Source organism: Thalassophryne amazonica, chromosome 5, assembly GCF_902500255.1.
Source record: "Thalassophryne amazonica chromosome 5, fThaAma1.1, whole genome shotgun sequence".
Lineage (NCBI taxonomy): Eukaryota > Metazoa > Chordata > Actinopteri > Batrachoidiformes > Batrachoididae > Thalassophryne > Thalassophryne amazonica.
Window position 1 is genome coordinate 57,438,528 of NC_047107.1, and position 13,375 is coordinate 57,451,902.

Sequence of the window (13,375 nt, forward strand, 5' to 3'; positions counted from 1 at the left end):
TTCTACTGTAAAATTACTGAGTCTAGTTGCTCTTACCCTGATCTTCACATGAGTCCTCTTACGCAGCCACTTCTCTCGAGGTTTGGAAGGGGTGAATTCTGACACTTCTTTCCCATCGACTTCTAAGATGCTGGAGTTTTCGTGCCGCATGACCTACATGACACATTTCAGTGAGCCCAGTGCTGGTGAAAGGTGCGCACGCAAATACAGGCCATTTATTATTTGACTGTAATAACACTGGTAGGTGCTTTATTTAACAGCGACTCACCTGTCTCAGAAGGAAAGACACCACATCAGTAGACTCCCAGTATGATGCATGGAAGAGGTGTGGCAAAGCCACTGTGGGGAAAGCAGTCAGTGCATCGGGACAGTACAAGGCAAAGTCCATCCGCTTTGTACCCCACCACCGTGCAGCAACTGTGGTGGGAATGAGTGAATAGGATGCACATTTGTAAAATGAAACGGAGTCCATCAGTCTTAGGTCAAGTGAGTGATGAGATGTAGAGATGCAACACTTGCAAATCTAAAGCAAAGTGAGTTTTAATCTGTCACCAAAATCACCATGATCCCAGCAGTGTTCAGCTGCAAGAAGGAAAAGCAGGAACAAATATTCAGACGAAAAATAAGTGCTGAGCTAAAACAAAAGGTATAAAGTGAAGACTGCTGTTACTCTTATAAAGAACTGAGAAACACAATAGAGGTGATTGAACATGATCATTTGTGTTAGTATGAGCATGGTGAAAGATGAACTACTAATATGATGCAGACATGAGCTGAATTTTACAGATTAGCCCTTACCAATGGAAGTGAAAGCCTTGGACCCATAAGTAAAAGCAGCAGCTTTTTCAAAAGAAGCAGCATTGAGTCTATGGATTGTATTTATAACATAATCACAGATTTAAGTAGCCCTCCCCTTAGAGAAATACCTTGGTCCACTTCAGCCTGGGAGTCCAGCGAGACCAGGTCAGATATAGCACAGTCCAGGCCCGGTGACAGGCAGTTCTCAAACTGGACAGAAGGGCTTAGACCTTCACTAGTCACTGACTCACACTCCAGGCCTGCCACTAGAACTGCCTGAGGAGACGTTGGAACCTGGTCGATCGCTGCTTTCTTACGTGACTTAGGAGGACTTTTCAGGAAGAATTTAGTTTGTGATGACAGGGCGAGCTGGGACAAAGGCTGAACTTTTCGACTGATTATTTTGGCATGATTGTGCTATTGGGAGAAAACAAAACAGAAACATGAAAACAAATGTGTATTATTGCATATGAAAATTTACAACAACTTGAAAAGTCATGTCAGCTTCCTTAAACAGAAAGTTGTTAATGAGAAGCTCAAACCTGAAAAGTAAACGTCAGTAAAATGATTGTAGAACAGGATGATACTGTTGACTTCAGCCAACTTCAGATCTATTAGTGAGTCTCCATTGTTGTTGGAGCAGAAGCCGTGCGTAAAACATAAAACATAAGTCCAAGAAAATATTTTGGGAACAAGACTGAAGTAGTAGAAGAAAGAGTGATCCTGAAGGACAATTCCACATCAGACACAACAGAATGTCGGTCACCCTATCAAACATTGCAGCAGGGAGTGAATAATGCAGGAATGGCTCAGGGTGGCAGGTGTGTACATGCATTTGAACATCAGATAAATGCAGCATTCATTCATTGCATTTACATTCAGACGGTGATTAAAAGTAAGACAGATGATGAAAAGTAGAACTAAGCTTGCTCTTCTTCAGTACTCTGTTTGATCTCTTATTAGGGTTTTGGAAATTGTCTGCAATGCAGGTGTTAAATCTGAAGTGGCAAAAAGCGGGTGTTCAGGTCTACCTGACTATACTCTATCAAATGGAGTGCAAGGAGTGTGCAGTCGGTCAACAGTTTGAGAGAAAGGAGAGACGGAAAGAGAGAAAACCGAGAAGTGAGACTCAGAGAGAATTAAAATAAACTCAAAACCAGTATTTTGTGAGTAGGAGAAAGAGAGACGAAGATTTGATGATACTGAGAGCACTTACTGTTGGCTATGTTGGTGGCAGTGTAACTGTCTGCCATTCCTGAGACCTGGCTGGCAATGCTGACCTCACTGGCCCTCCGCTGGCCACGGCACATGGGGCCCGTTACAGGGGATGAGGGGTACGAACTGTCCATGAAGACACCACCATGAGACTGAACAACATCCGCTATTGAGCCGAAACAAGGAGATCCCATTAGACACAGACACGGGAAGGGAACTCACGGTGATGGGGGTCGGGGTGATGATGTGGGTTTCAGTAACAGCAAAAAGATGTGACACCAAGGCACCATGGATTCAGATGACATGTGAAATGCCAAGGCCAAAGTCTCATGCAACCAATCAAGTGGGAATATGAGCACATAAATGCATGCAAACAGTTAGGGCCCCTTCACACATAGTACAAATGTGGTTGAATTGCACATGAAGTGCACATGAAGCAGGAATCGTATGCATACATGTAAAATCGGAGCTGCCTCTAACTATTTGCACACACCAGCAGCTGAAAGACAGAGTGTGCGCTGTGAGAGCCCATCGAATCTCTAGCGGCAGGTGTCGGCCAAATTCCAGCTGACACACACGAACATCTAACACTGCTCACTTGGCACTTAGAAAACGTGTGGCCATTCACGCTATTAGTGGTGGCTCTCACTGCGGTATTGTATCACTTCCTGTTCCGGAGCACAGCGGTGTTTTTCTGTATCTGTTAGCTGTTTAATCTGCGCAGTTAGATTGATCTAGTTATCTAGATTACGATTTGTTTCCCAGTGTAATCTTTACGTGCCTAACTAAAGCACTCATTCTGCTGAATCACCTCTAAATTATTTACACATATTCACTTTGCGTGTTTTTAGGAATCTGTAGCTTAGCGTAGCTACTAGCTCTTAGCCGATTTAGCATGGCGGCTTCTCCTGTCTCTCCCGCACTTTTCTGCTCTGGGTGTGAAATGTTTAGTTATTCCTCGGCCTCCTTTAGCAGTAATGGTACTTGTAATAAGTGTAGCTTATTCGTAGCTTTGGAGGCCAGGCTGGGCGAATTGGAGACTCGGCTCCGCACCGTGGAAATTCTACAGCTAGCCAGGCCCCTGTAGTCGGTGCGGACCAAGGTAGCTTAGCCGCCGTTAGTTCCCCCCTGGCAGATCCCGAGCAGCCGGGAAAGCAGGCTGACTGGGTGACTGTGAGGAGGAAGCGTAGCCCTAAACAGAAGCCCCGTGTACACCGCCAACCCGTTCACATTTCTAACCGTTTTTTCCCCACTCGACGACACACCCGCCGAGGATCAAACTCTGGTTATTGGCGACTCTGTTTTGAGAAATGTGAAGTTAGCGACACCAGCAACCATAGTCAATTGTCTTCCGGGGGCCAGAGCAGGCGACATTGAAGGAAATTTGAAACTGCTGGTTAAGGCTAAGCGTAAATTTGGTAAGATTGTAATTCACGTCGGCAGTAATGAACCCGGTTACGCCAATCGTGAGGTCACTAAAATTAACATTAAATCGGTGTGTAACTTTGCAAAAACAATGTCGGACTCTGTAGTTTTCTCTGGGCCCCTCCCCAATCAGACCGGGAGTGACATGTTTAGCCGCATGTTCTCCTTGAATTGCTGGCTGTCTGAGTGGTGTCCAAAAATGAGGTGGGCTTCATAGATAATTGGCAAAGCTTCTGGGGAAAACCTGGTCTGTTAGGAGAGACGGCATCCATCCCACTTTGGATGGAGCAGCTCTCATTTCTAGAAATCTGGCTAATTTTCTTAAAATCCTCCAAACCGTGACTATCCAGGGTTGGGACCAGGAAGCAGAGTTGTAGTCTTACACACCTCTCTGCAGCTTCTCTCCCCCTGCCATCCCCTCATTACCCCATCCCCGTAGAGACGGTGCCTGCTCCCAGACTACCAATAACCAGCAAAAATCTATTTAAGCATAAAAATTCAAAAGAAAAAATAATATAGCACCTTCTACTGCACCACAGACTAAAACAGTTAAATGTGGTCTATTAAACATTAGGTCTCTCTCTTCTAAGTCCCTGTTGGTAAATGATATAATAATTGATCAACATATTGATTTATTCTGCCTAACAGAAACCTGGTTACAGCAGGATGAATATGTTAGTTTAAATGAGTCAACACCCCCGAGTCACACTAACTGTCAGAATGCTTGTAGCACGGGCCGGGGCGGTGGATTAGCAGCAATCTTCCATTCCAGCTTATTAATTAATCAAAAACCCAGACAGAGCTTTAATTCATTTGAAAGCTTGTCTCTTAGTCTTGTCCATCCAAATTGGAAGTCCCAAAAACCAGTTTTATTTGTTATTATCTATCGTCCACCTGGTCGTTACTGTGAGTTTCTCTGTGAATTTTCAGACCTTTTGTCTGACTTAGTGCTTAGCTCAGATAAGATAATTATAGTGGGCGATTTTAACATCCACACAGATGCTGAGAATGACAGCCTCAACACTGCATTTAATCTATTATTAGACTCTATTGGCTTTGCTCAAAAAGTAAATGAGTCCACCCACCACTTTAATCATATCTTAGATCTTGTTCTGACTTATGGTATGGAAATAGAAGACTTAACAGTATTCCCTGAAAACTCCCTTCTGTCTGATCATTTTTTAATAACATTTACATTTACTCTGATGGACTACCCAGCAGTAGGGAATAAGTTTCATTACACTAGAAGTCTTTCAGAAAGCGCTGTAACTAGGTTTAAGGATATGATTCCTTCTTTATGTTCTCTAATGCCATATAACAACACAGTGCAGAGTAGCTACCTAAACTCTGTAAGGGAGATAGAGTATCTCGTCAATAGTTTTACATCCTCATTGAAGACAACTTTGGATGCTGTAGCTCCTCTGAAAAAGAGAGCTTTAAATCAGAAGTGTCTGACTCCATGGTATAACTCTCAAACTCGTAGCTTAAAGCAGATAACCCGTAAGTTGGAGAGGAAATGGCGTCTCACTAATTTAGAAGATCTTCACTTAGCCTGGAAAAAGAGTCTGTTGCTCTATAAAAAAGCCCTCCGTAAAGCTAGGACATCTTTCTACTCATCACTAATTGAAGAAAATAAGAACAACCCCAGGTTTCTTTTCAGCACTGTAGCCAGGCTGACAAAGAGTCAGAGCTCTATTGAGCTGAGTATTCCATTATCTTTAACTAGTAATGAGTTCATGACTTTCTTTGCTAACAAAATTTTAACTATTAGAGAAAAAATTACTCATAACCATCCCAAAGACGTATCGTTATCTTTGGCTGCTTTCAGTGATGCCGGTATTTGGTTAGACTCTTTCTCTCCGATTGTTCTGTCTGAGTTATTTTCATTAGTTACTTCATCCAAACCATCAACATGTTTATTAGACCCATTCCTACCAGGCTGCTCAAGGAAGCCCTACCATTATTTAATGCTTCGATCTTAATATGATCAATCTATCTTTGTTAGTTGGCTATGTACCACAGGCTTTTAAGGTGGCAGTAATTAAACCATTACTTAAAAGCCATCACTTGACCCAGCTATCTTAGCTAATTATAGGCCAATCTCCAACCTTCCTTTTCTCTCAAAATTCTTGAAAGGGTAGTTGTAAAACAGCTAACTGATCATCTGCAGAGGAATGGTCTATTTGAAGAGTTTCAGTCAGGTTTTAGAATTCATCATAGTACAGAAACAGCATTAGTGAAGGTTACAAATGATCTTCTTATGGCCTCGGACAGTGGACTCATCTCTGTGCTTGTTCTGTTAGACCTCAGTGCTGCTTTTGATTACTGTTGACCATAAAATTTATTACAGAGATTAGAGCATGCCATAGGTATTAAAGGCACTGCGCTGCGGTGGTTTGAATCATATTTGTCTAATAGATTACAATTTGTTCATGTAAATGGGGAATCTTCTTCACAGACTAAAGTTAATTATGGAGTTCCACAAGGTTCTGTGCTAGGACCAATTTTATTCACTTTATATATGCTTCCCTTAGGCAGTATTATTAGACGGTATTGCTTAAATTTTCATTGTTACGCAGATGATACCCAGCTTTATCTATCCATGAAGCCAGAGGACACACACCAATTAGCTAAACTGCAGGATTGTCTTACAGACAAAGACATGGATGACCTCTAATTTCCTGCTTTTAACTCAGATAAAACTGAAGTTATTGTACTTGGCCCCACAAATCTTAGAAACATGGTGTCTAACCAGATCCTTACTCTGGATGGCATTACCCTGACCTCTAGTAATACTGTGAGAAATCTTGGAGTCATTTTTGATCAGGATATGTCATTCAAAGCGCATATTAAACAAATATGTAGGACTGCTTTTTTGCATTTACGCAATATCTCTAAAATCAGAAAGGTCTTGTCTCAGAGTGATGCTGAAAAACTAATTCATGCATTTATTTCCTCTAGGCTGGACTATTGTAATTCATTATTATCAGGTTGTCCTAAAAGTTCCCTAAAAAGCCTTCAGTTAATTCAAAATGCTGCAGCTAGAGTGCTGACGGGGACTAGAAGGAGAGAGCATATCTCACCATATTGGCCTCTCTTCATTGGCTTCCTGTTAATTCTAGAATAGAATTTAAAATTTCTTCTTCTTACTTATAAGGTTTTGAATAATCAGGTCCCATCTTATCTTAGGGACCTCGTAGTACCATATCACCCCAATAGAGCGCTTCGCTCTCAGACTGCGGCTTACTTGTAGTTCCTAGGGTTTGTAAGAGTAGAATGGGAGGCAGAGCCCTTCAGCTTTCAGGCTCCTCTCCTGTGGAACCAGCTCCCAATTCAGATCAGGGAGACAGACACCCTCTCTACTTTTAAGATTAGGCTTAAAACTTTCCTTTTTGCTAAAGCTATAGTTAGGGCTGGATCAGGTGACCTGAACCATCCCTTAGTTATGATGCTATAGACGTAGACTGCTGGGGGGTTCCCATGATGCACTGTTTCTTTCTCTTTTTGCTCTGTATGCACCACTCTGCATTTACTCATTAGTGATCGATCTCTGCTCCCCTCCACAGCATGTCTTTTTCCTGGTTCTCTCCCTCAGCCCCAACCAGTCCCAGCAGAAGACTGCCCCTCCCTGAGCCTGGTTCTGCTGGAGGTTTCTTCCTGTTAAAAGGGAGTTTTTCCTTCCCACTGTAGCCAAGTGCTTGCTCACAGGGGGTCGTTTTGACCGTTGGGGTTTTATATCATTATTGTATGGCCTTGCCTTACAATATAAAGCGCCTTGGGGCAACTGTTTGTTGTGATTTGGCGCTATATTAAAAAAAAATTGATTGATTGATTATTAGCACAACAACAGTCAACAGACAATCACTGTCAAGCTGGATGTGAAATTTGTCTAAGTTACCCCACGAGTGTGGCTTTGCAAACAGAGTGACACGTTGGTGTGTGCGCTGAACTGACAGGGGGTGTGTCCGCCGACAGGAGCGGGTGTGAAGATCTCTGGCTCTGGACGTCCCAGCTGGAGAACACGTACTGTGTTTGGACAGACATGAACTAACAACTGTCCACTGTGACGCACTTTTCTGCTTGCTGTCCTCACATGGACATACATAAAAACATATATCGCTGTTGCAATGGCTACCCCAGGTGAAACAGACCATCAGATCATAACACAGCGGGCGATCTGAATGTCACATCACCCACATGAGCTCTGTTCCACATGACATGGTGTCTGTCCTGCGGTTGCACTGTCCACAAGACACTCGTGTCGGGCACAACACGCGTGCAGGGCCGGCTGGACACGCCACCAAAGATGTGGACATGATAAGCGTGCCCTGCTTCTCATTCATGTCATTTCATGACTGTACATCTGTGACTATGGGTCATCTACAGAGCAACAAATGGATCATACTTGTATTGCCCGCTTGATAAGAGGGATTCAATAAAATGCGGTGTTTTTATATGGTGTGTGGTTTTATTTTTCAGAAATACATCAATGTCCTTCTTGATATCAGGCATTTTTCCACACCTTTAACAGGACAGTGATAGTAGCTCTGTGGTAATGTTTCTGGCTGGCAATCAGAGCTCTTGGAAATTGCAGGTTTGAATCCCGTGAGTGGCATGTATTTTTTTTCCATAGCAGCTGCGCCATGTGGTTACACATGCTGCAGCTGCTCACACTGTGTTCCTGCGTGCACGAAACCGTCACAGCAGCATTGTTCATGCCTGCCTGTCGGCTCAATGTTTTTGTGGTACTCTCATGCAAGCTGTTCAGCCGTGATTCGCCCTGATTTGTACTTATTCGTACTATGTGTGAAGTTAGAAGTCACTCATTGCAAAATGGTAAATCTCACATAACAGTGTACAGCGAGGGTTCCAGGCACACTGCATAAAACAGGTCTAAAGCCGCACAGGGATTTTTTTTTTTCATTAAAACCTCAATTTGTATTTCAGATGTCTGCTGATATCATCCCTTGTCAGGCATTATGGAAATGATGCAGCCACACTGAAATTAAATTGCACAGAAAAAAAACATGAATGCTTCTCCACACTCTGGACATAAGTAATTGTAATAGCAGAATGTACTGTAAGAACACAGAAACAGATATTGAGCAGATTTCCTATAGTGTTTCCAACCTCTGCCAATTGCATGTTATGTTGTCACCCACAACTATTTGGTTGCTCGAATTGAAACAGAACTGAAGTTGTACGTACACCATGTTAGCAATGATGCAAATGATTCTTGGAGGGGAGAAAAAACAGGCTTGTAACCAAATATAACTTTGGCAGGCACAGGCAGGGTTTCTTTTTAATAAAAATACTACTACTACTACTACTAATAAAAAAAACATTTTAATGTACACTTCTGCCTTTCAGCCCAGTCAGTTTAAGTTGACAGACCTTCTGTCAATGCTAGAAGAAAATGCGACAGAATGTAATTTTTCGACTTAAATATTTTAGAAACATAATAGATTTAAGATATAACGCAACGCTAAAATACCCTTGGCCGTATGTGCATGTGCCTTTTAACACAAGAGGGCATGCGTGTGCACATACATGAGTTTTTTAAAAGACCAGAAGTCACCTTTGACTGCGTGCACACTGATGTCTGCGAGATGTCATGTAAATCATTCCAGAGGTGTTATCAGGTTACAAAAACAGCATTTTCAGTTTTAGAAGTGCTTATTTCTCACTAACGTTTACATAATATATAAGACACATGTTAGATTTACCCAGAAACGCAGCGGTTTCGGCAGCCAGAGAAAGACCAGCCAGTGACGTCATGGTGCCTCTGTACTCTGACTGCCCCCCCACCCCAAAAAGCAGATTTACATGATTCATAGCATAAAAATAGAAGAAGAGGAGCCTTTATTGTCATTGTACATATATACAACAAAATTTGTCCTCTGCATTTAATCCTATTTAATCTATCCTAATTACAATTAGACACAATCCAACCACTAGAAGCAGTGGGCAGCCACAGTCCGGCGCTCAGGGTCCAACTCCAGATAAGAAGATGCTGCCAATAAATAAATAAATAAATAAATAAAATAATAAAAAAAATCGCTGTTGCCGAAAGATGCTTATCAATTTTCAGTGTGAGCAATAGGATTTCCACTGTTAATAAGTGTGGATACCAATTCGAAGTAGTGCAGGAAAATGCAAGTATTGGATATCAGCACCCATAACCGGCATTCCTTCTGTGTGACATCAGCATAGAATCCATCTGTACTTTCTCTCCATTCATCATACTGCAACTGTATTTTACGCAGTCATTGAAAGTTGACCAAATCAGCAGTGAATAAGGCTATATGTAAGCATGGGAACAGATGTGTGTATTTTATGTAAACATTCATTTTCCAGCAGAGAGACCTAATAGTTGTTCTTGGGGAAAAAGGGAGTATCGGTGCTAACAATGCTGCTGAATTATGAGACAGAGATCACATGGTGTCTGGACAATTCTCTCATCAAAAATGTTGACTAGAATACTGCAACACTGCATGCACAATCAAGAGATGCTACCACACCCTCCGCTTAGACCCTTCATCTACAGCAGCCTGCATTCAACTTTAACATATACTGTTCTGTGCTCAGCCTGTTCAAACAACTGGAAAAAAGAAATTATGATGAGGTCAGGTGTGAGAGCATGGGCTCATGCCATGTGTCACACCATCCACCACTATATGGAACCACCTTGGGTCCTGGATGGCAACCGCCCAGGAAGGCAGCCAATGACACACTTGTTTTTCCTGTGAGAAGGGATAATTTTCAGGTTACAATTCTAAAGGTATGCAAAGATCACAAAGAAAACTAGTCTGACAAAGTTCACAGCAGTATCAGATATGCAAGAGACTTACATGCAGCAGATGTGGTTTATCACCACGTTTGCAGCATTACTTTTTGAACAGGAAAACAAGTCCCTTTGACTTATCAGCACATTGAATATACACAGAAAAAAAAAACAGGTCAACTAAATGAGTCTCAGACAGAAACTGAGTACATGCTAGAGAATGATTATGAACACACACATTACTGATCTGGCCAAGAAAATGAAAGAGTTCTCTGATGAACCATCTATTAAGAAGCACATAAAAACAGGAAGCAAGCCTTTTTGTCAATTGTATCATCACAGCCCCCATCAATGGTAAAACCAATGTGGCCCCTTTTAAGAGCACAGTGGTGGGTATGCTGGTAAAGTTCTATGAAGCCCCAAAACTAACAGACTCCTATGGTGAAAAGCCAATAATAACAGTGATGGTAGCAGAAATGATCAAAACTGAATATGCAGTGGACAATGAAATCACCTTGTCCAGATACCTGTCAGCTGCTGCCATATGTACATGCCATCTGGAGGAGAAGACCTGCCTCTGAAGACATGCAAGGACATGCAATTGAAGAAACAGACAGAAATATTGAATAAAAAAGGAGCCAAGTAGAAGACTTATATAGGTCCCGAGGCTCACTGGGGGACATACGAGGTCTGTTAGAAAAGTATCCGACCTTTTTATTTTTTTCAAAAACCTGATGGATTTGAATCACGTGTGCTTGCATGAGCCAACCTTGAACCTTCGTGCGCATGCGTGATTTTTTTCCACGCCTGTCGGTTGCGTCATTTGCTTGTAAGCAGCCTTTGTGTGAGGATGGGTGGAGTCTCTCTGTGTTTTTCTTTGCAAGGAAATGGCGGAACGACTGGAGCAGCGCGACTGCATCAAATTTTGCTAGAAACTGGGCGACAGCCAGGTGGAAACCATTCGGATTATTCAGATGGCTTTCGGTGACGATCCTATGGGCATCACACAGATTAAGGAGCGGTACAACCGGTTTAAAGATGGCCGCACAACGGTGGAGAGTGTGCCGCCCTCCGGGTGGCCATCAACATGCTGAAATGACCGGATCATTCCAAAGTGAACGCTGTGGTGATGTGGGACCGTCGTGTGACTATCCGAGAAATTGTGGAAGAGGTGGACATCAGCACTTTTTCGGCACATTCCACTGTGACAGAAGATTTTGCCATGAAAAGAGTTGCAGCGAAATTCATCGGCACGAAGCTGATGGCGCAGCAAAAGTGCCTCCGTGTTGAAGTCTCACAGGACATGCTGGGACATGCCCAGCTCTTCTACCATTCGGAAGATTCAGACGGCTTTCAGTGGCTTTTCAGTCGTGTGACTGTCCAAGAAATTGTGGACGAGCAGATATGCTGCCCTACCACTGGCTGTCTGAGAAAGTCTCCAAGAGCACATCGTGTGTGCAAGTTCAAACTCTACCCCCAACTTTCTCAGCAGCCAAGTACCACTTCACTAGAGTGAACTATCAATTTCAAAAGTGGATCAGCAACCAGCACCTGAAGAAGCTCCAGAAGAGTGGGACTGGACAAACACTTTTGGACAGGTTCAACCAACAACAATGGACTTGGCTGCTTTTCTAGAATCTTTACTGAAATTTATCAGATGCAGCAATAATGATGCTTCATATTGTGGTGCATATCTAAGAATCTTGAGCTGGACTGTACAGCAGCATGTGGGGAATGCGATGGAATGAGCTGCACTACCTCACCTCCAGAGAATGTGCTCTGTAACCAGTGTTTGAAATGATTGTGAGTAATAATGACATAATGTGGCTTATACAGATGCTGATACAATTTGTACACTAGGACTGTCTTTTGTTGAAAAGCTCATGAAGATGGAAGCATATGCCTATTCTTGATGTAGGAATTAAACTTACAATGATCAGATTTTTATGAATTTATTTGGTGGGGTTCCCCATTTATATATACTCAACAAAAATATAAACGCAACACTTTTGGTTTTGCTCCCATTTTGTATGAGATGAACTCAAAGATCAAAAACTTTTCCCACATACACAATATCACCATTTCCCTCAAATATTGTTCACAAACCAGTCTAAATCTGTGATAGTGAGCACTTCTCCTTTGCTGAGATAATCCATCCCACCTCACAAGTGTGCCATACCAAGATGCTGATTAGACACCATGATTAGTGCACAGGTGTGCCTTAGACTGTCCACAATAAAAGGCCACTCTGAAAGGTGCAGTTTTGTTTTATTGGGGGGATACCAGTCAGTATCTGGTGTGACCACCATTTGCCTCATGCAGTGCAACACATCTCCTTCGCATAGAGTTGATCAGGTTGTCAATTGTGGCCTGTGGAATGTTGGTCCACTCCTCTTCAATGGCTGTGCGAAGTTGCTGGATATTGGCAGGAACTGGTACACGCTGTCGTATACGCCGGTCCAGAGCATCCCAAACAATGGGTGACATGTCCGGTGAGTATGCCGGCCATGCAAGAACTGGGACATTTTCAGCTTCCAAGAATTGTGTACAGATCCTTGTAACATGGGGCCGTGCATTATCCTGCTGCAACATGAGGTGATGTTCTTGGATGGCACAACAATGGGCCTCAGGATCTCGTCACGGTATCTCTGTGCATTCAAAATGCCATCAATAAAATGCACCTGTGTTCTTCGTCCATAACAGACGCCTGCCCATACCATAACCCCACCGCCACGACGGGCCACTCGATCCACAACATTGACATCAGAAAACCGCTCACCCACACGACACCACACACGCTGTCTGCCATCTGCCCTGGACAGTGTGAACTGGGATTCATCCGTGAAGAGAACACCTCTCCAACGTGCCAAACGCCAGCGAATGTGAGCATTTGCCCACGAATTGGAGTCAGGTCGAGACCCCGATGAGGACGACGAGCATGCAGAGGAGCTTCCCTGTGACGGTTTCTGACAGTTTGTGCAGAAATTCTTTGGTTATGCAAACCGATTGTTTCAGCAGCTGTCCGAGTGGCTGGTGTCAGACGATCTTGGAGGTGAACATGCTGGATGTGGAGGTCCTGGGCTGGTGTGGTTACACGTGGTCTGCGGTTGTGAGGCTGGTTGGATGTACTGCCAAATTCTCTGAAACACCTTT

General features: G+C 43.1%; 1 protein-coding gene across 1 annotated transcript in view; it reads right to left on the reverse strand.

Moving 5' to 3' along the window:
- The window catches only part of LOC117510579 (membrane-associated phosphatidylinositol transfer protein 2-like), a 280,300-nt gene that overhangs the window by 13,741 nt on the left and 253,184 nt on the right, over nucleotides 1–13,375 (reverse strand). Inside the window, 5 exon segments of the mRNA XM_034170354.1 lie at nucleotides 37–153; nucleotides 269–417; nucleotides 927–1,177; nucleotides 1,179–1,215; nucleotides 2,015–2,179. Coding sequence (XP_034026245.1) covers nucleotides 37–153; nucleotides 269–417; nucleotides 927–1,177; nucleotides 1,179–1,215; nucleotides 2,015–2,179 — 719 coding nt within the window.